At 48.2% G+C, this 21,630-nt stretch overlaps 1 protein-coding gene across 2 annotated transcripts in view; it reads left to right on the top strand.

Annotated features, from left to right (window-relative positions):
- Dgcr2 (DiGeorge syndrome critical region gene 2) overlaps positions 1–21,630 on the top strand; it is a 50,241-nt gene that overhangs the window by 14,408 nt on the left and 14,203 nt on the right. The window contains exons 2-6 of one of the 2 annotated variants that reach the window (XM_032899885.1): positions 5,365–5,487; positions 17,142–17,264; positions 18,584–18,794; positions 19,830–19,906; positions 20,231–20,407. In XM_032899885.1, coding sequence (XP_032755776.1) covers positions 5,365–5,487; positions 17,142–17,264; positions 18,584–18,794; positions 19,830–19,906; positions 20,231–20,407 — 711 coding nt within the window. Of the gene's footprint in view, positions 1–5,364; positions 5,488–17,141; positions 17,265–18,574; positions 18,795–19,829; positions 19,907–20,230; positions 20,408–21,630 lie in introns of both variants that reach the window. The other variant, XM_032899884.1, reaches the window with a different exon arrangement.

Here is a 21,630-nt window from a genome sequence, read left to right as displayed (position 1 = left end):
GCTAAGGCCAGACACTCCTTACACTGTTAGAAGCCTGGATTCCCATGTGCTAGTGAGGAACTCGCCTGTTCAGGTGCTCCCAGCACAGCCTCTCTCCTTCAGAGGGGTTCAGGAAGGAACCTTCCTTCTCAACACTCGGTCATCCACAAATGCTTATAGGAAGGTGTTGGAGCAACACAGTTCATCAGATACTTGGTGTTAACCCAACAGAGGTGGGAATTCGTGCCCACCTCTAAGAGTGTACTGATGCCTGCTAAAGGAGATAAGGACACAAGCCTACTTACTGACAGACTGGGGTAAGAGATCCGACAAACCCCACTGGGGAGGAGGGCAGGGTTCTACGAAGAGGGTGTGTTTTGAAACTTAAGGTCCAGTTAAGCCAGAGAAGGGAGGCCAGGATGAGGCAAACAAAGGACCCTGCTGAGAGCTATCTGCTCCCCACAACATTTTTTTTCTTTAAATAAAAGTTTAAAGGAGCAGTTTTAGCCAGTTTGTAGGAGGAAGAGGCTCCTTTCTCTGAACTGAGGAAGGGTCCCAATCTTCCCTGGTGTTCATCCTGCATCAGGTGCACACACAGCTTGAGGTGGTCATGCTTCAACATCAACTCCCAATGTCTGACAGAGTTGCCCATCCAGGCGTTAATAGTCTACACAGGCAGTTTCCAACTAGTGTTGGAGCCTCAGGACCCTTTGCTAGGAGGAGTTTGCATTCGAAAGTGAGAAAACAGAACAACCTCCCTCACCCCCAAGTGCTAAGTAGTGAGCAGCAAATAAAGCTGGGTGTGTGTGGGTGTGTAAGGGACTGTTTGCCCAGCAGGCATGCTGACCACAAAGCAGAAACAGTTGCACTGAAAGGAAATGATGGGGATGTTTGGAAAGAAAACTTCACGGGAAGACCATTTCCCAAAGGTCTCAGCTAATTTTTTTTCCTTTCTGATTTTAGTTTAGAAATTACTTTTTAACCAAAAAAATCTGGAATGCCTAGAATGGCTAGGAAGAATGGAGTATTTTAGGTACCTGACTTAATGCTTACGGATAGATACTTGAGACCAGAAGAGACTCTCATTCCTCATTAAATACAGTTTTCAGCAGGTAGGCAGTCAGTCAGCCCTGGCACTGTGACTAACCTGGTCCCTGCTCTGGAGCTGAGGTAGGAACTGTGAGCCAAGCTCAGCTTGTCCAGGTGAGGCAGATGTAAGCGTTGAGGAGCCTCTTCCCCCTACCCCCAAGGGTCTGATTATTTATTGCTCTTTTGTTTGTTTGGGGAGGGTGTTTTCTGGGATGAGGTCTGACTGTGTCCCTTAAATATCCTGGAACTTACTATGTGAACCAAGCTGGCCTCAAACTCACAGAAATTTGCTTGCTTGCTTCCTAAGTGCTAAGATTAAAGGTCTGATCCATTTCACCCAACTTTTGTACTTTTAAACACTAATCTTTGGGGACTCAGACTTAGAAGTAGACAGTCCCCAGTTGGAGAGATGGCTCAGAGGTTAAGAACATGTATTACTCTTGCAAAGGACCCAAGTTCGATTCCCAGCACAGTGCCCAACTGCCTATGGTGCCGGAAGTTCTGGTGCCAGTTGGATTCATTTACCCACACAGATAAACAGACACATGCAGTTATAAATAATGCAAGTCTTCAGAAGCAGAAGCTCTCAGCAAGGGTAGCCTATCATGTCTCGTGGCAGTCTGCTCCTGCATTTCCCCTGGCTTTTCTCATTCTCTTAGCTAGAATGTTTAGCTTCCTTTGCTCCCTCGTCTGTCTTAGTGTGTTTGTATTGCAGGAGTGTGGAGTAACACACTGGGTGCTTTGGTCCTGGTCTCCCCACCTTTGCTTAAGGGCTTCCTGACAACACTGGTAGACAGAGATGAGAAGACTTTCAGATGCTGCTAGCTCCTGGTCCCCAGTCACTAGGACATAGTCGTGTAGCAGTCCAAGAGTCTCCTCTTCTTTCTTTCTTTCTTTCTTTCTTTCTTTTTTTTTTTTTTTTTTTTTTCTTTTTTTTTTTTCTTTTTTTTTTGGAGCTGGGGACCAACAGGGCCTTGCACTTGCTAAGCAAGCACTCTACCACTGAGCTAAATCCCCAACCCCTCCTCTCTTCTTTCTAAACAGTAACCAAGTTGAAAACACTCCAGTTGGTGTCCACACTGCATCTGTGAAGAGGCTTGTCTTCCTCTCTCCAGTTCTCCTTAGTCTAGGACACGAATGCCTCTCAGTCAGCAGCAGACACACTGCTATGGGTCAGGACACCTTGATTCATGGGGAAGCCTTGTTCTTCCAATCACTGATGGGGACTGAGACCTCATAATCCTTCCACTTTTCACCCAGAGCAGCAGCAGCAACTTCTGTGGCCACACAAAAGTACGAAGCTTGAGTTCATTGTCTACATAATTTAGTTTCTGATGGCCAGTGGCTGGAAAGGCCCAGCCCACCACCTAGGAAGCACCCCATGAGAGAACAGGAGGTCTTGATGTGTGTGGTGTGCTCCTTGTGTGCACATTTGTGTGTGGATACATTTTCCTAAGTGTCTTTTGGTTATGGAATTTTATCACTGTAATTAGGACAACTTTTTCCTTTCAAAATTAAAAAAGCTATTGCCTGCCAATTTATATTACTTCTAATGAGCAATGTGACCAGGCAGTGGTGCCATTCATCCCAGCACCTGGCACTCAGAAGGCAGAGGCAGTGGATCTTTTGAGTTGGAGGCCAGCCTGGTCTACAGAGAGTTCTAGGACAGCCAGGGCTGCACAGAGAAACCCTGTCTTGAAACAAAACAACAAAAAAACAAAAACAAATAAAACCCTATACAAGAAAGCCTGGCTTTCTTTTTTTTTATAGAATAATCTTTTATGTTTTAAGATTTATTTATTCATTTGATGTATGTGAATACACTGTCACTCTCTTCAGACACATCAGAAGAGGGCATCGGATTCCATTTCAGATGGTCATGAGCCACCATGTGGTTGCTGGGAATTGAACTCAGGACCTCTGGAGGAACAGTGCTCTTAACTGCTGAGCCATCTCTCCAGCCCCAGCTTTCTTAGTTCTTAACCAGTTCAATTGTCATGTGACTTGAAGTCATTTTCTTCTGTTTCTAGTGTTGAAGGCTCATTGGATTTCTTAGATTTGTGGATTTGTTATGGTTTTCATAAAATTAAAGAGTTATTCTTCATATTTAATTTTTGCTTGCTAAAGAAGATTTCTTGGGCTGGAGAGACAGCTTAGTGGTTAAGAGCACCTTCAGCCTGTCTTTTGGGCATGGCAGTGGCACTGAACACGGGTATACAGCGGCGTGCAGGTTTGGTCTGTCTGGGGGTCATCCTCTCTGCTTCTTTACACTGTTCTAATTTTATTTTATTTTTAAGATTTTTTTTTTTTTTTTTTTTTTTTTTTTAATTTGAGGGGGGCAGAAGTGGCTCAGTAGTTCAGAGTGCTAGCTGCTCTCTCAGAAGACCCTGGGTTTGATTCCTAGCACCAGAATGGTAACTGGCAACAGTTTCAGGGAGGTCAGCACCTTCTTCTGGCCTCCACAAAGGCATCATGCAGGCATGGACAGCACAGACATACAGGCATCCAAAACACCTGTGTTCATTAATAAAATAAAATTTAAATTAAAAGAAACAAAGTTAACAGGACTAGAGAGATGTTGCAGTGGTTAAGAGCACTTGTTATTCTTGGAAAGGACCCAGGTTCAATTCCCAGCACCCATACAATGGCTACAACCATCCATAACTCCAGTTCCAGGGATCCAATGACCTCTTCTGGCCTCTTCTGGCCTCCAGGATGCTGCATGCAAATGATCCATGGCCACATACCCACACACGCAATAAAAAGGATTAACCACCGCGGTGTAAGCTCTGCACCCCAGCTGGAGGTGCACCCTTCTTTTGATCCATTCCCTAGACAGGAGGGCATGTGTGAGGCTTTATGTGGGAATCAAACCCAGGTCCTCTAGAAGAACAGACAGTGCTCTTAACCAGTAAGTCATCTTTCCAACACACACACACACACACACACACACACACACACACACACACACCCTTTTAAAGGGAAAACTTTATTACATTTAAACTTTTGGTGTGGGTGTGGGTGCATGCATGCCGTGGTGCATGTGGAGGTCAGGGAATGACTTGCAGGAGTCAGTTCTCTCCTCCTACCGTGTGGGCTCCAGGGATTGAACTCAGTCACCAGACTTGCCTGCAGGCCACTTGACCCACTCAGCCACCACACTGCTCCTCATATTCTTTGTCAAAAGATGAAGCCTTAAGTCCAGTTCCTAATCTTGGAGACATTCTCTATAAAACAGCATTGTGGTCTAGGAGATATCTCAATCAGTAAAGTGTTTCTATGTAAACACGAGGGCCTGGGTTCAATCCTGAGCACCCTTAGTGCATACTTACTGTCTTGGGTGCTTGGGGAGGCAGAAACAGGCCGCCCTGGGACTTGCTGGCTAGCCTTACCCTAAACAGCCATCTCAGGCCAATGAGAAACTGTTTCAAAAAAGAAGGTGGATAGCACCTGAGAAGAACACACAATCCACATAACAAATACACAGTGTATGGAAAGTCAGACAGGCTCGCGGCCAAGCTCAGGGAGAGGGCTTGCCCTCTGTGCGCAAGGCCTGGGCTCCAAGCCCAGCACAGGCAGCCGCTGGTGTGCTGGTGTGTACCTGGGCCACATAGTGAGAGCCCGTCTCCAAAGGAAAAGGGCATGAGGGGAGAATAAAGGGAAAGTCAACAAGAAGGGAAGAATTGGGCACTTGGCTCCAGTGTCGGTTGCTACCTATTCTTGAAGCCTGTGTTTTGCTGGGTTTGTTTAGCACTTTTATCATGTCAGAAACCACTGCCACCTACCTTAGCACATCTTCTCATGTTACTGCCTTAGTAACCTGGCTTCCTGCAATGTGCCCATAAAAGTCAGGAATCTCAGCCTGCAACCTCTGACAGCTGGGTTTCCAGTTTCTTGAGTGGTCCCATCTGTTTACATGTCACCTCAACATGTCTTATAAGCCCTTATTTTCGGGAACCATTGTTGTTGTCACACCACACAGAACATATGGGAGTGCCGCCTTTCTAGGAAACCGGTCAAGCTCCACCTTTTCAGAAAGGTGTTCCAGAGTCCCTTGACTAGGGATGGTCCTGTCCTTCGCCTTGTTTTGGCACACCATTTAAATATTCTGTATATTCTGATAAAAGGTTATAACCTCTTGTCTCTATTTTGGAGCATGCTCAGACCCTGCTGAGGAAGCAGTCCTACTCAGCTCCCAGACTACTACACCCCTACGGTGGTGTGGACCAAGCACTTCCCTTCTAGGTTTCTGCTTCTGTGCCACTTCCTCAACAGCCTGTTACCCTTTGTTCACAGAACTTCGGTGCCACCCCGGGCAGTTTGCATGTCACAGTGGTATCATCCAGTGCATACCCCTCCCCTGGCAGTGTGACGGCTGGCCAACGTGTGAGGATAAGAGTGATGAAGCAGACTGTCCAGGTAAGTGTGTGGATCCACCTGTCTCTTGGCCATAGTCTCCCACAGGGAGGGATGTGACCAGGCAGTCCTATGCTCTGTACACATGGAAGGGTAGTGTGTGCTGACCCACTCTTCGCTTTGTAAAAGTAAGTGTTGGACACGGACTGATCTAGAACTCATGAGTTAACAGCACTGGGGATATGGGGTGCTATTAGCCCTGTTCTCAAAGAACCTTGAGAGGGAGCGCGTGTGTGCTCACTGGCTCTGGGTATTGGTGCCTGCTGAGGCTGGACAAGTGTAAACTGTCAGCCAGCACTGCCCTTACTTCCCTTGCCTGGGAAGGCATTCTCTAGTAACATGGCACTTGGGTTTTCTCAGGGCCTGAAGGCATGGAGAGCCACAAAAGTTTGATGTTGTTGAATATCCACTGGTTTCCACCTCAGTATCCTGATGAATTTAAGGCACCACGAATACTAGCATTCATCCACCCATCGGTCCCTGTGATAGGTGGGAGGGCCAGCATCACATACGCGTGGTCATACTGTGTGGCATGGTTGATATTGATGAGCACATGAGCACACTGATTCTGGATCTTTCAGGATTTTGAGGAAGCCTGTCAGCAGAAGGCATGTCATGTAATAGAAATAATTTGTTTTCTCGGTGAGAAATTACTCCACACCCTTAGAGGTGAAGGGACACTCTTTACTTAAGCCCCTGAGCGGCTGGTCTAATGCCTGAATAACAATCAACTCCCAACTGAAGATTCCTTTAGCTCATACACCTCAGGCTTATGCATTCTACAAACACCGGCATCCTTAAATCTCATTGAGTCCCAGCCCCAGGCTACACTTGGATACTTTAAACAAAGACAGGAGGCTGCAAATCTGGCTTAGCTTGGGCCGATAGGTTTACATAGCAAAGATTATTTAAGTACACCAGTGTGTTGTTTTAAGTAATTATTCTACAGAGTCATCTTGCCCACCTGACAGAGTTATGTCTTTCTTGACAAGAGAGTGCAGAGGACTTTATGGAAGGCCTGGACTTAATGATAGTTGTGACTCTCTTGTGGAAATCTTTGTAGAAAAAGCACTCTGACACCAGTGAGCGTGGATGAGAGCAGATGTCACCCATGCAGGCCCAGTTTGCACTTCGTTTATTCTCTGAAACCCCAAGATGGACAAGCATGCAAACAACGTTGCACAGAGGTCTAGAGGACAGCAGGCAGTTAAGAGCGATAGCCTATCACGTCAGCTTCTCTGATCATTCTGTTCAGGAGACAAGTGAAGTCATGCCTTTGCAAGTCCGCAGTACAGCAGTGCTTAAGTGCTTGACTCACTAAGTCAGTATCTAGTGATTAGTCTTCTCTACTGTATTCCCCTTTAACTTTCTACTCACCTCCAGGGCTGGCTGCTAGAGGTGTATCTCTTTTTCCCTAGATTTATTGTGTGTGTGAGTGTGTGTGTGTATGTGTGTATGAGAGAGAGAGAGAGAGAGAGAGAGAGAGAGAGAGAGAGAGAGAGAGAGAGAGAGAGTGTGTAACCCCTGTGCTCTAAAAGCTGCGCTCTTCCTGCACAGTGTATAAATGAGCCAATGGAAAGCCCCAGCCGTTCTCAGCCACTTTTGTGTATGAACATGAGATTTTTCTTGAATCGGCCACATTAGATGATTTCATTGCCCTACCCTCCAAAGCCATGTCTAAACAGTGCATACGGATAGAACGTTACAGAAACAAAGAGAGTGAGTGCAGCCTGAGAGGAGCCATTGCAGCCTTCGCCTTGGTACTGTTTGTTTTGAGACAAATAATGTAGCCCGAGCTGGCCTAAAGCCTAGGATGGAAGCCGAGCCCACTCTTCTCCCAGTGTTGCCATTACAGAAAGAATGTGCCCGGCTTCACGGGCTTTCAAAGTAGAAATGGGGGACATTCTTAGTGCACTGTGGCCTTTTGGGCTCTGGTCTTTCAGAAACTGGAGGACTACACTCGCTTCTCCGAACCCTGCCAGCAGCCTTTAGTGTATCCTTTGACTCCAGGAGGTGCGGACAAGGGAAGGCAAGACTCGCTCTCCCTGGCATCACGTGAGAGCGTCAGCTTTGACTGGAGCACAGTTTTTTGCTATGATTGCCAGCTGCCTTAGAGCTAAGAGCACCTCTGATGTTAGCTTCCAACAGCATTCAGGGTTGGCTGTGGAGGTGAAACAAAGGCAGAGGTGTCCACTCGACTCCTCTGTGGCTTTGTTTCCCACTTGGGGAGTCTTTTCTCTCTATATAGTAAACAACGTTGTGTTCCTCCAGAAGGCTCTGTGGAAATGGGACTTCAGTTCTAAGATGTGAGGGGGCATCTCTTTAGCCCATTCTGAAGGAGTAAAGAGCTGTGGCTATAAGAAACTACCTTTACTTCAGAGTTGTTTTAGGGAGGCACCAAATAGCGTGTAAGAGAGAAAATTTTATTGTCTACAGAAAGACGCAAGACATATGCCACACAGCAGAGGCAGAGTTGTATTATGGGCCTGTGACAGCTGGGGGAAAAATGAAATTGGATCCCTAACTCATAACACATAGAAAATAACAGTTTAGGGTAAAGAAAAAAATTTAAAGGCAGTCTAAGTGATTATCAACTCTGATAAGAGGTTAAAAATATCTTCCCTTTTTTAAAAGACTCTAGTAAAAGCTGGGCAGTGGCGGCTTACACCTTTTATCCTAGCACTTGGGAGGCAGAAGCAGGCAGATCTCTGAGTTCGAGGCCATCCTAGTTTAGAGTGAATTCTAGGACAGCCAGGGTTACGCAGAGAAACCCTGTCTTGAAAAACAAACAAACAAACAAAAGGACACTAATAAAAGATGAAGATATTAGCTCTAAACGGAGAATGGAAGCCAGGCGGGGACTAGTTGGTGAGGTGCTTGCCATCCAAGCATGAGAGCTGAGTCCTGAGCCCCATACTGTGGTCTGAGGCTGTTATCCCGGCACGTGTGAGGGTCAGATATGGGCAGACCCCTAGGATTTATTGGTCAAATCAGCAACCGCCAGGTCCCAGTGAGAGTCTGTGCCAAAGGCCACAGTTGAGGCCTAGCTACTTCTCAGAGAAGTCACAGTTACAGTAGGCAGAGTTAGACGAGCCAGCGCTCTAAAGGCCACAGTTGAGGCCTAGCTACTTCTCAGAGAAGTCACAGTCACAGTAGGCAGAGTTAGATGAGCCAGCACTCTAAAGACTGGGTAGATGTCGCCTAACACCTGAGGGTGGCAGAAATTAAGTTGACTGCCAAACTAGGTGCTGGGGCTGTGATCGCTTGGGGCTCTGCTGTTGTTTGAGTAAGGAGGGTAAGTTGATCTGCCTGCTTTAGAAAACAGGTCTGTCTTCCATGTCAGACCGTCTCGTGATCATGGATTCTTATTTGGGAGAACTTTGGAGACATGCTTTTAGCATTCTTGTACTAACATCTTAGGAAACAGCACACATGATCACATGATAAGATATTTTGTGCCAATGACAGAGAATGGTATTGGGTATAAGTGTCAACATTTATGTCAGTAGGCAAGAACAAGTTGACAGAAAACTGCAGCCAGTGGAGTGTAGGTGTGGGTCCTTCTGTGCTGTAGCCGATGAGGTAAGCTGAAGGAAGCAGAGGAGTCATGGCTCAGGGCTGCACAGGAGTCATGGCTCAGGGGCTGCACAGGAGTCATGGCTCAGGAGCTGCACAGGAGTCATGGCTCAGGGCTGCACAGGAGTCATGGCTCAGGAGCTGCACAGGAGTCATGGCTCAGGGCTGCACAGGAGTCATGGCTCAGGGCTGCACAGGAGTCATGGCTCAGGGCTGCACAGGAGTCATGGCTCAGGGCTGCACAGGAGTCATGGCTCAGGGCTGCACAGGAGTCATGGCTCAGGAGCTGCACAGGAGTCGTGGCTCAGGAGCTGCACAGGAGTCGTGGCTCAGGAGCTGCACAGGAGTCATGGCTCAGGGCTGCACAGGAGTCGTGGCTCAGGGGCTGCACAGGAGTCATGGCTCAGGGCTGCACAGGAGTCATGGCTCAGGGCTGCACAGGAGTCATGACTCAGGAGCTGCACAGGAGTCATGGCTCAGGGCTGCACAGGAGTCATGGCTCAGGAGCTGCACAGGAGTCATGGCTCAGGGCTGCACAGGAGTCATGGCTCAGGGCTGCACAGGAGTCATGGCTCAGGGCTGCACAGGAGTCATGGCTCAGGAGCTGCACAGTCATGGCTCAGTGGCAGTCGGCTCCTCCAAAGTTACTCTGGCTCTGGCTCCCTCCTGGGTGGGGTCAGGGACAGCCAGTGGGAGGAACAGGCAGCGTGAGTTGAGCTCATCAGGTGAGCCTCTGTTCAGTGTTCTATCTCACTTGTGCTTATAGCTTTCATTCTCTGGACGCTGGGGTAGACTGCCATTGTTGTCTGAGGAAACAAAGTTATGCTGCTCAGACTGGTTTCAAACTTTTAGGCTCACGAGATCCTCCTGCCTGAGGTCTAAGTGTTGAAGCTATAAACATGAGCCTGTAGTTTTTAAAGCACGTGAGTAGGAGCAGAGTGTGGGCTGACTTACCCCAACAGCAGCCACAGCATGGACCTCCTGAAAAGAGCAATAAGGACTGCACTTTGCCCTGTGGGTCCCTGAAAACTGAGAGGTGACAGGTGAGAGTCTCGGTACTACACCCTTCTTTCTGCCCTCTGCACGGCTGACTCCTCCCACCAAAACATCATAGGTGTATTTTCTAGTCCTGTGCAATCCAGTAGTAACAGCGAGTTCACGGCACACAGGTAAGAGACAGGTACCTGAAAGGACTATTTGGGATGAAGATGTGAGGGAAGTCTACAATATGTAGCAATTAGTAGCTGCAGTGCACATCTAGAATTGAAGGCACCAGTGGCCAAGCCTATAAAGAGGCTGCAAGCCGAGATTCATCTGGTCCTTTTTACTTGTCAAAGAAGAGCTGGCTGCGTTCTCTTTCTGTTGGAATTTGAAGCTACTTGGGCACACATAGATAAGGAAGAATCGAGAAGGATTACCTCAGAAGAGATAGAAGAGACTTATCTGGAGATAAACAGGTGTGTCACAGGAATAGCCATCACGGAAAGTTCCCAGCTAAAAAGCTATGCCTCATTCAAGAGCCCACAGTCTGCCTTACCTAAACCACGTTCCTTTTACCCATGAAGAACAATCGGTACGTCTGGACTCTATGGATGCTCAACAGACTTAACCCAGGATTCTAAGCCAGGAGAGTCAGAGCATGATTAACTGAGGTAACTGCAGCATGTGAAATAGTGGTTAAATCCAGGATTTCTGTTGGATAACAGGATATATGGAACATTGAGGTCCTTAGAAAAAAGCGTAGCATGCAGTAATCTTACAGTGGAGACAACCAGCACTGTTAACTCAAGGAGTAAACGAGAACTTCAAAATGTACTCTGGCCAGACAGCGGTGGCACATGGTTTTAATCCCAGCACTTGGGAGGCAGAAGCAGGTGGGTGGATCTCTGAGTTTGAGGTCAGGACAGCCAGGGTTACACAGAGAAAACCTGTATCAAAATAAAAAAGCTGTGTGTGTGTACGTGTGTGTGTGTGTGTGTGTGTGTGTGCGCGCGCGCGCGCGCGCGCGCACGTGCACGTGCGTGTACACACACATACGCACGCACGCACGCACATGTATATTCTGACTTAACAAAATGGCAATCTAGGAAATTCTAAGTTCTCACTCTGCCACAGAAACATTCCAATGCAACCAGAGGCTGGACAAAGGCACTCTGTAGCCTCTCTGGGAAAGATCGGAAGTCTGCATCTACCAAGAAGACACCTAGTTAGGACAAAGCCATTGTCTTAGTTAGGGTCTTACTGCTGTGAACAGACACCATGACCAGTGTAAGTTTTATAAAGGACAGCATTTAATTGGGACTGGCTTACAGGTTCAGAGGTTCAGTCCATCATCATCAAGGCAGGAGTATGGCAGCATCCAGGCAGGCATGGTGCAGGAGGAGCTGAGTTCTAAATCTTCACCTAAAGGAAGCCAGGAACAGACTGAGCACCCCCAGGCATCTAGGAGGAGGGTCTCCAAGCCCACCCCCACAGTGACACACTTCCTCCTACAAGGCCACACCTTCTGATAGTGCCACTCCCTGGGCCAAGCATGTGCAAACCATCACAGCTATGTTCAGCTGCTGGGATGGTTACATGCCTGGTCTCCGCTCTTAGAAAGCTGAAGCAGCAATGCCAGTTCATAGCTCTCCTGGACTACATAGCAAGACCTTGTCTAAAACAAACAGAACGGGAAGGGCTGGGAGCTCAGCTGAGTCGGTAGACTTTGTTTGAGCCTAGCATTGTATGAACTAGGTATGGTTGCACATGCCTGGAGTCCCAACACTGGGAAGATAGAGGCAAGAGGATGGAAAGGCTAGCCTTTCTGATCTGATCTGACTCTTTTAAGTTTGCACTAGGATGCATACGTGTATGTGTGCATGCATGTTGAAACAAGGTATTTATGTAGGGAGGAATGGGCTATGTATACCAGGCTAGCCCTGGACTCTCAGAGATCCCTCTGCCTCTGCTTCCCCAGTGCTGGGATTAAAGGTGTGCACCAGCATGCCCAGCTCAACATTGTTTTTATTTGTGTTTACTCCACTTGGTCCTAGTGTCTACCTCCAGCCTTGTGTGCAGTGTCCCTAGCTGGATAGGGCTTCTGAGACACAGACGTTGGTCTCTCCTGATGATGCAATGTGGCAGGTAGGAAGGCACTGTGCAGAGCGGCTGCAGCTGTTCTGAAAGCTGTTCTGCAGGTGTCTGGGGCAGGGGAGTGGTACACACCTCTAATCCCAGCACTCTGGAGGTAGACATAGGCAGGGCTCTGAGGTTGAGGCCAGCCTGGGCTACAGAGCTCGCTCTAGGACAGCCAAGGCTACAACAGAGAAATCCTATCTTAAACACACTGCCCCCCCCCCCACCCGCCCTCTCTTGATTGTGACTCCTTTGGCAAACCTCTGTCTTCAAAACTATATATTACAGTTTAGTAGCAAAATTACAGTTATGATGTACAATGAAAATAATTTTATGATTGAAGGTCACACAATGTGGGGAACTGTGTTAAAGGGTCATATAATTAGGGAGGTAGAGAGCTGCTGCCTGAGGGAGTCTTTCAGAAGGGAGGTGAATACATTTAAAGTAGTGTGTTTAAAGGGCTGGAGAGATGGCTCAGCGGTTAAGAGCACTGACTGCTCTTCCAGAGGTCCTGAGTTCAATTCCCAGCAACCACATGGTGGCTCACAACCATCTGTAATGGGATCTGACGCCCTCTTCTGGTGCGTCTGCAGACAGTGACAGTGTACTCACATACATAAAGTAGTACGTGTGGAAATCAGGAAAAACTTACACATGGGCACTGGTAAGAGCATGCACAAAGAGATCTGAGAAGACCTTAAAAAACGCCATCTCACAGTGAGTCAAGGCTCCCACCAAGCCCTGTGTCTTCTCCAGCACAGGGCAAGTCTTTAAAGACTAGGACAGATAGGTACTTTTACCCAGACAAAAGGAGAACATGGCCTATCTCTGTAGAAAAACAAGAGTCTTCTTTTTTTTTAAAGTAATATTCATTTTATTTATTTTAATTAAGTAGTCAATCAGGTTTTCAATACAGGGTTTCTCTGTGTAGTTTTGACTGTTCAGGAACTCATTCTGTAGAGCAGGCTGGCCTCAGATTTACAGAGATTCCCCCTGCCTCTGCCTCCTGAGTGCTAGATCAAAGGTGTGGCCAGCACTACCTAGCAGCCATGTTTCATTTTATTCTTTGGCAGTTTCATACATGTATATAATACGTTTTAGTCCTTCCCTATCATTCTGTTTCATGCCTCTCTTCCCATGAAGTTCCTTTTCTATTTTCATGTCTTTTTTTATATAAGAAATACGGGCTTTAGAATAATATCTTAAATGTGTGTTGAAGGAACCAAAGGAGAGTATGAACAAAAACCTGAAACAAACGGTGAAATAACAAAGTCAGGTCGAGGCTATTGCTCAGGGGCAGAATGCTTGCCTAGTAGGGCTTTGTGCTTCCAGGGGAGCCGACAAGCTGAGAAGTCCAAACCCAGAACAACTTCTTAGTGTTCTGGGGGCCGTGACAGCCCATGTGACAGAGTGAAACTGCCTTGAAGAGTAAAAACATTTTCCCTCAGGAACATGGCAGGTGACACTCAGGCACAGTCTTAAAAATGTCCTAGGCACTCTATAAACACTCAAGAAAACACGGGGCAGTTAGATGGAGAAGCCCAGAAAACCCCTCTCTCCTTGCTGGGTTTTGGCCGCTCTACAGAGCAGAAGAGTTCTGTTGTGGTAGTTTGGCCACCCAAGAGCCAAGTGCCATGGTACTCTAGAATAAAACCTGTCAAGTAGAATCCTGTGAGACTGGGAAAGAAAACTTTAAAATCAGATCTGCACAGTACTCGGCCGGCTGAAAGCCTTTGGTAGGAACTTAAGTATGTGTGGGAATTTGCACAGATTCCGAGCAGCACACAGGACACTGGCAAGAGCTGCTTAGAAGTGTGGTCAGCACTTGCACTCAGAACCTGAAGGGAATCACAGAGATTTGACCACCCTCTCGAGACATCACTATCACGCCGAGGGAAGCTGGGAGAGAGGAACAGTAACTAGCAGAAGAGTGGGAAGAAGTCCAAAAAGGAAGGCAAGAGACTCGAGGGAATTCACAACTAGGCCAGTAGGTCTCCATGATCTGTCTGTCTCTACCTGTAGTCTCCCTCTTGGTGTAATGTAGGAGACCTGCTCCAGGTTCCTTTCTCTCTCCTTCCCTCCTCTCCCTCTCCCCCTCCCTCTCCCCTTCTGCCCCTCTCCCTCCCCCTCTCCCTCCCTCTCCCTCTCCCTCTCCCTCTCCCTTCCTCATATTTCTCCTTAATCTTTGCTTTTACCAGAACACAATCTGGCTGGATTCACTGGGTCTCTGTGTCTTGACTTCCTGGGATGGAACTGTTATCTCAGAGTGTATTTTCTCCTCATACCAGTCTACCTTTGCTAAACCTCCCTCATGCTCCCTCCCACCAGCTTTTTTCCCCTTCTATTCTCTCCTCTACTTTCCATCATCCCAGTACTGATCTTGCTGGGGGAGTGGGGGACAGGCAGAGTCTTTTTACTTTTCTTTTTACTCATGTCCATATTGACATACAAATCCCCACAGTATTAACATGTCAGATTAGAATTTAAGGGATGATTATTTGGGGAGGAGTTTTTGCTCGTGTGTGTGTGTGGGGGGGTATGATTTGTCTGTTTTTGTGGGGTTTGTTTGTAGTTTTTTTCAGAGGGCGATAACTTTTAGTTGACTATTTTCATAGAGGGTTTATCCCTACATATTGACTGTTTGTTGTTGCAGAAAGTTCTGCTAATGGAGGAGGAGTGCTAATGGAGCCTCATACTCTGAACACTAGAGTAACAAAAGCAATACTTCAACTCCTATTACCACCTAGTTTTTCCTTAGGAAAGGTGACAAAATAAAAGTTTAGCCAGTAATCTAATTCCTGATTCCAATCCCAAACACAAGTAGAATGAAGGTTTACACAATGGCTCAGCAAGTAAATGTTTGCCACTAATCTGACAGCCTGAGCTTAATCCCCAGATCCCAGGGATAAAGAAAGAACTGAGTCCTGAAGGCTGTCCTCTGACCCACACACAATAAAACTTTAGAGCACAAATGCCCTGACTCCCACAACACATTTCATCTAAAATGCACAATCCTTGAATCAAATCCCCCAGTGACTGTGACTTAGATGAATTTCTAAAGAACTCAGAAGTATGATGAAACACTTCAAGGAATTGAAGAGTGAAGTCAAGGAGACAAAGATGAGCGAGACAAGGAAGTGAGTGCAGAATGAAAATATAAAGAGCAGTACTGGGAAAGCAAACTGAAATGATACTGAAAACAAAGTTAGGGAGGCAGATGACCAGTACATTGGAAAGCCCAACTGATAGAGTGGACCGTGGGCAGGCAGAACATCAGGGCTGAAAGACAAGAGAAAGGACTTAGTGTATCACTCAAGAACTCGAATAAGATCTTAAACACGTGCAAGGAACACTGAAAAGGCCGTGTCTACAAAGTGGGCATAGCCAGAGAGGAAGGCCATGCCAGAAGCGTAGAATATAAGTTAGGACAAACAGCAGAAAATATCCCAAGTCTAGGGAAGGTGAGCTCAGTCCAAGTACAAAAGAGAATCAGTGGGAGTGGCTTTGTTGGAGCAGGCATGTTGCTGGGGAGTGCTTTGAAGTTTCAAAAGCTCCCTCCTTCCCAGCTAGCTTTGTCCTCTTTGTTTCTGGCTTGGATCTCAAGATATGAGCTCTTATGTACTACTTCAGCACCACGCCTGCCTGCCTGCTGCCGTGCTCCCTGACGTGACAGTCATGGACTCTAACTTCTGAAACTGTAAGCCCCAGATTAAATGCTTTCCTTTACAAGTGGCCTGGCCATGGTGTCTCTTCAAAGCGGTAGAAAGGTAACTAGACACCCTTCCCGCTTTTCCCTCTTTGTTTTTGTTTTTGGTTTTTTGTTTTTTTTTTTTTTCTCGGAGCTGGGGACTGAACCCAGGGCCTTGCGCTTGCTAGGCCTCTTTGTTTTTCGTATGTGAAGATGAGCTCACAGTCCCATGCTCACTGGCTGTACTTCCACAGACCTCAGCCCAGGATTTTTAAGGATTTGCATAGAAAAACTTAAGAGACTTAAGAGAGACTTAATGTAGTAATGGTTGATACATTTTAACTTTCAAACTTAAGCACTTTAAATATTTTACATCGAATATTGTTTCATAATGAGAGGGTTGAATTCTATTAGGTAAAAATAACTTAGAGCCCAGGATAGTAACAGAATCTGTCAGCGATAAAATCAAGGAAGTAGGTCATCCCTTGCCACTTCTTCAGTCTCAGGCTAGCCATTACAGCCAGAGTCTGGTCTAACCTTCCTGTCTGAGGGCAGCCATGCATACCCACTGTTCTTGGCTTCACCTTGCCCTCATATAGGTGGAGTGGGAGGGGGTGAGCCCAGGAAGTCATATTGGCTCTGGTGTCTCCTGCTCAATGACTTTGAGTCAGTTGCCTCACTTCTTTTAGTCTTCCTTCGAGAGGTGAAAGGAATGACCTGAAAATTGTTAGGCCATTCTGTGTAAAGCTAGAAGGTTCTTCCTATCTTCAGCCTCCTAGTTAGACTTTTAACTATACTTGGAGATCTTTTGCACGCCAGGACCTGTGCCAGGTGCCTTGTATCCTGAGGCACTGGTCTGAAGGTTAACAGACTCAGGACCTACAGGCCAGTGGCAGTGTGGTAGAAGATTGCATGTGGTGGTGTCCCCTGCACGCTTACCAGGAGGTTCCCAGGCCTCTGCCTCTGAGGCTGGGGAGGGCAGCCTGAACCTATGGAAGAACTGCCTCCCCAGGTGCCCTATAGAGCTTGTAGGCCGAGGGTTATGAAGCAGGCATAGCTGACTCAGGGCTGTGCAACGAGGGCTTAGAAAGGACAAGACCCTGTTCATAATGGCAATAAAATGAAAGGTACACTTCACCAGAAACATGCTTGTCCTATTCATAGGAATGTCCAAACAAGGTCAAATGTAACTCCTGGTGTCACCCCCACCAGGCCTTTCCAGCACTGTGTCCTGGTTGCTGCTAATAAGCTCATGGCATGCTTCCTGTGCTTTCAGAAGTGACTGGAGAGGCCCGTCCTTATGGGAAGGAAACTGTGGACCTGCGGCAGGGGCGAACCAGAGGAGGGGACCCCACACACTTCCACACAGTGAACGTGGCTCAGCCTGTCCGCTTCAGCAGTAAGTTGCAGACCTGCCCCAAGGCAGTGCCCACTAAAGTGTTTGTTAGTCCACCTTGAGTTTGCAGCTTCACTCAGCCCTGGCTCTCTTCAGGCCATCGTTGAGGGGATCAGTGAATTAAAGCTGCCCTGAAAGGGCTGGAGAACATGAATGGCCTGCCAGGAGCATCTAGCTCCCAAGTGGTAAAGGAGACTTGGTGCCCAGGCAGACTTTAAACCAAGCTGCCTGTGCTCACGGGGCTACCTTCAGAGACAGTAATACTGCTGAACATTCTCGCTTCTAGTGATCAGTGGATGAATAACCATGACTAAACTTGTGAATGAGTGGACAAAGATAAAGACGTGCGAAGCGTAGTTTAAAGCTCCCCTACCCTGAGCAGGCATAATGCTAAGGGGATAGCATTCTCTTATGTACAAGAATAGCCGGATTGTTAGCAAACATGTCTAACGTGCCTGCTCACTGAGCACAGGGTCTGTTTTCTGTCTGTGCTAACTCTGAGCTCATGGCCTCAGCATGAAAGAGAGCCGCTTTGCAGACTCAGCCTGTGCCTGTCATTTGTGCTGCCCATCACCAGTGCTCAGGCTTGGCTACCAACCTACAGTGACCACCTAAGCCCAACACAGTCCATTCAGTGACAGCCCTGGAAGGTTAGGGACGGACCCTGCAGGCCCCCAGCACACCTCAAAGCTCCTACCATTTCATGGAGCCATAGTTATTGGTCTGAGTGGGACTAAGTGAATGTGGGAATGTGTAAACAGGTATCTGAGTGTGTGTGAGAAACTTGAATTAAATGCTGCCCCATCCCTACCCTTGGAAATGTGTCCTGTGCATACTGAGCCATACTGTCTTTTCCAGGAGGCTCCTAGTCCCCTAGTCCCTGTGCACTCACCTGTGCTTACCTAAGGCATGAACAGTGAGCAGATGTGCTGCCCAGCTTGCCATCCTCGCACGCACTGTGACTCACATGCCTCAGCTCTCAGCTGGGGCCCAGCTCGCCTGTTCCTCCCTCCGCCTCTGTGTCTGTTAATAAGTCAGTCACACACTTGAAACCTAAACATGAGGATTCGGCTGGTGAGACGGCTGTGACTTCTAACTTCAGGGCCAGGGGTCTGATGCCCTCTTCTGGCCCCTGGACACATGGTTTACAGAGACACGTAGACAAAACACCCACACTCAGGAGACGAACATAAAAACACAGCCCTAGTTCTCCAAGGGGATTCTGAAGTAAAACTGGTGTTGATGCAGCACGTGTGATTTTACTTTTGAAATCATGATCCTAATTTTGGGGAAACTCCCCTTCCATTCTTCATGCTTCCTAGGGAAATGCCCGAGCGGGTGGCACCACTACGAAGGCACAGCCAGCTGCTACCGGGTCTACCTCAGTGGAGAGAACTACTGGGATGCCGCACAGACCTGCCAGCGTGTGAATGGCTCCCTTGCCACCTTCTCCACTGACCAGGAGCTGCGCTTCGTCCTAGCCCAGGAATGGGACCAGCCAGAGCGGAGCTTCGGCTGGAAAGACCAGCGCAAGTGAGTCCTGGGGCCGAGAGTCCGCTCGTTACTGAGCACTCGCCGGCAGCCACACTTGAAGAAGGCATCCCCTCAGCAGGGGCGGGCAGAGTGTGGCAGAGTCACCGCGGAAGTTGAGGGCTTGTGAAGAAAGGAGGACAGGGCCTTGTTGGCTTCCCCTGTGGATGCAGCTACACTTGGGTGACTGTGGCTAGAGTGTACTAGCTTGACTCCCACGGAGCTGCTCCACATGGGGCTCTGAGCATGATAAGAAGGGCACACAGGCAGGTCGGGGTGCCTTCTGAGAAAGGGAGGACTCTCAGCTCTGCTGGGTGCTTCCTGGGGCCCTGCTGAGTCTTACCTTTCAAAAGCCTTAGGCTTCCAAGTTTCATGCACATATGACGTTGGGTGCGGGGGCATGTGCCAGGCGTGTGCTCAGGCAGTCTGCCCAGAGCCAGCCTCTGCCCAGAGCCAGCCACCTGAGCTCCAGGACCTGCTCATCCAGAGGAAACAGAGAAGTAGCTCAGCATCTGTGGGGCTTGTGTTTAAGGAACAAGAATGTACCAAAATCCTCACTGTGCTGCCTTTCGAAAGCACATTGAAAGGTACCTTATCCATGCTGGAGGGGCAGAAGCTGGAAATGGTAGCCAGTTGTCTCCCCTTCTCTAGAAGGAAGCACAGTTCTTTGGGTCCAAACAATGGCCAGTGTTCACTGCCAGTCACCTGCTGCCTCCCGACAATGGCGCAACTGCCATTCTGCCAGGAGAGCGTGATGACCTAAGAGGCAGGTGGCCAGAGGGCCATTTCAAGATAAAGTTCAGTTATGTCATGTACGGCAAACCAGCTCCTTATAGAGCTGAGCCGGTAGAGTCAAAAGCTTGGTTCTAGTCAGCCCCAGAATGAAGACCGTTGTTGTGCAAGAGTAGAGTGCTGGCCTCGCAAACTCAAGGCCCGGGACCAGGAAAGGTAAATGTCCTCAGGACTCCTAGATGTACACATGTAGTCATCAATGGCTGTTTACTCAGGTGCTGAGGCTTTTCCTTCTGTCCACTGTAGGCTCTGGGTTGGTTATCAGTATGTCATTACTGGCCGGAACCATTCCTTAGAAGGTCGCTGGGAAGTGGCATTCAAAGGTAAGTAGTGTGGGTGTTAAGTTGGAAATAGGGAGCTACCCTAACTCAGAAGGTATTGTTGGAGTCTCCCTGTCTCCTTCCACTGAGTAGGACAAGGCACGTGGACATGGGGAATACTTACAGAGAAGGCCCCTGGGCCAGTATACTGCCCTCTGTCAGGTCCTGCGTTTCTGGGACCTCTGGAGCTGCAGCAGCCTCCAACTCTTGGCAGTCCTCCAGCCCTGCTGTTGCTGTCCTATTGACACTAGGACCTCCTGGAGGACTGTGTGTGACAATCTGCTAAAGGCTTGGCTTGTCTGGGCTCACCTTTAGTCTCCCCTACAGGCTCCCCAGAAGTGTTCCTGCCCCCAGATCCCATCTTTGCCTCCGCCATGTCTGAGAATGACAACGTGTTCTGTGCCCAGCTCCAATGCTTCCACTTTCCTACCCTGAGGCACCATGACCTCCACAGCTGGCACGCCGAGAGCTGCTCTGAGAAGTCGTCATTTCTGTGTAAAAGAAGTGAGTCCCTCGGTCAGCCTCCAGTAGGCACCCACCTCATGATGCTTTGCAGTAGCGCTACCCACCTGGCCTCTGTGGCCTGGGCAGCCACAGAGGAGGAGTTCTTGGCCTCTGGTTCCCTTTCCCCTGATAGGGACAATTCTCACTTTATGGCTTCCATGTTCTCAAGACAGTGGGTGAGAATAGCGATCTGGGGACTTGGGAAGCCTGTGGCAGGCAGCTGGGCACCCTCTTGGCTGTGTGCTCTGTGTGAGTCCTCTTCCCTAGTATACGGGGTCGGGAGCCCTCCAGTCCTTTGCCAACACATCCACCCAAATTTTACATCTAGGGTTCTCTCTACCCACAGTGTAGCCATATCAAGCAAAGCTAGGACCGCCCCTCCTACAGCCCGTCCTCTGGGAAGGGCTGAGGAGCACGACTGGCCTTGACACCTGCTGACAGCTGTTGATACATGGTTCCGGTTAGGTGTGTCCTCAGCTGAAGTGTTGGTGTTCCCTGCCTCTCACTTTGTCACGGGCCTGTGTTCCAGGTCTTGGCCTATTACGACCCTTGCTTTCTGTCAGTTTGTGTCAGACCACACTCCAAGGGCTATCAGGTCAGACCACACTCCAAGGGCTATCAGGTCAGGCTGGACCTCAGTGTCTGGCATGTGTCTCCACTCTCTCTGCCTCTTGCTCTTCTGGGCCTTCTCTTCTACACCAGTTTTAGGGCTTTTGGCTTTCTTCTTCTTCTTTTTTTACTCATTCCTTTAGAGTGGGGTTCTCTTACTTGTCTGTGCATACAGTTTTGTGACTTTAGAATCTTACTCCTAGGGTTCTCCTTGCCGAGGACTCCACTGCTGTGGTGATTGGGAGTACCGAGTGAGTCAGCATCAAGTTTACTGATTTCTATAGGTTTTAGATGGGTCCTGGGAGAAGAGCAGTTGGTTTTCTACTCCTACTTGTCCAGGAGCACAAGAGTACACTGTGCATTACTAGAGGGCCTCTCTGGTTTCTGGAGTTATGTGGGGTTTCCTTCCTTAATCTCATTACTTGGTTCATTTTTTGTTAGACTTTGTTTTGATCTAGATTTTCTTTGATCTTGAGCACCTGGGCTCAGGAAACCGTCTTCAGCCTCCTAAGTAGCTGGGAGCTCAAGCCCTTGCCATCATAGCTGCTGTTTAACCATTCCTGTGGGTTTGTGTGTCATACATTGCTGAATTTCCTTTGCTGACACTTGGTTTC

The sequence above is a fragment of the Rattus rattus genome, chromosome 4, assembly GCF_011064425.1.
Source record: "Rattus rattus isolate New Zealand chromosome 4, Rrattus_CSIRO_v1, whole genome shotgun sequence".
NCBI lineage: Eukaryota > Metazoa > Chordata > Mammalia > Rodentia > Muridae > Rattus > Rattus rattus.
This window is presented reverse-complemented; position numbering and strand designations above follow the sequence as displayed.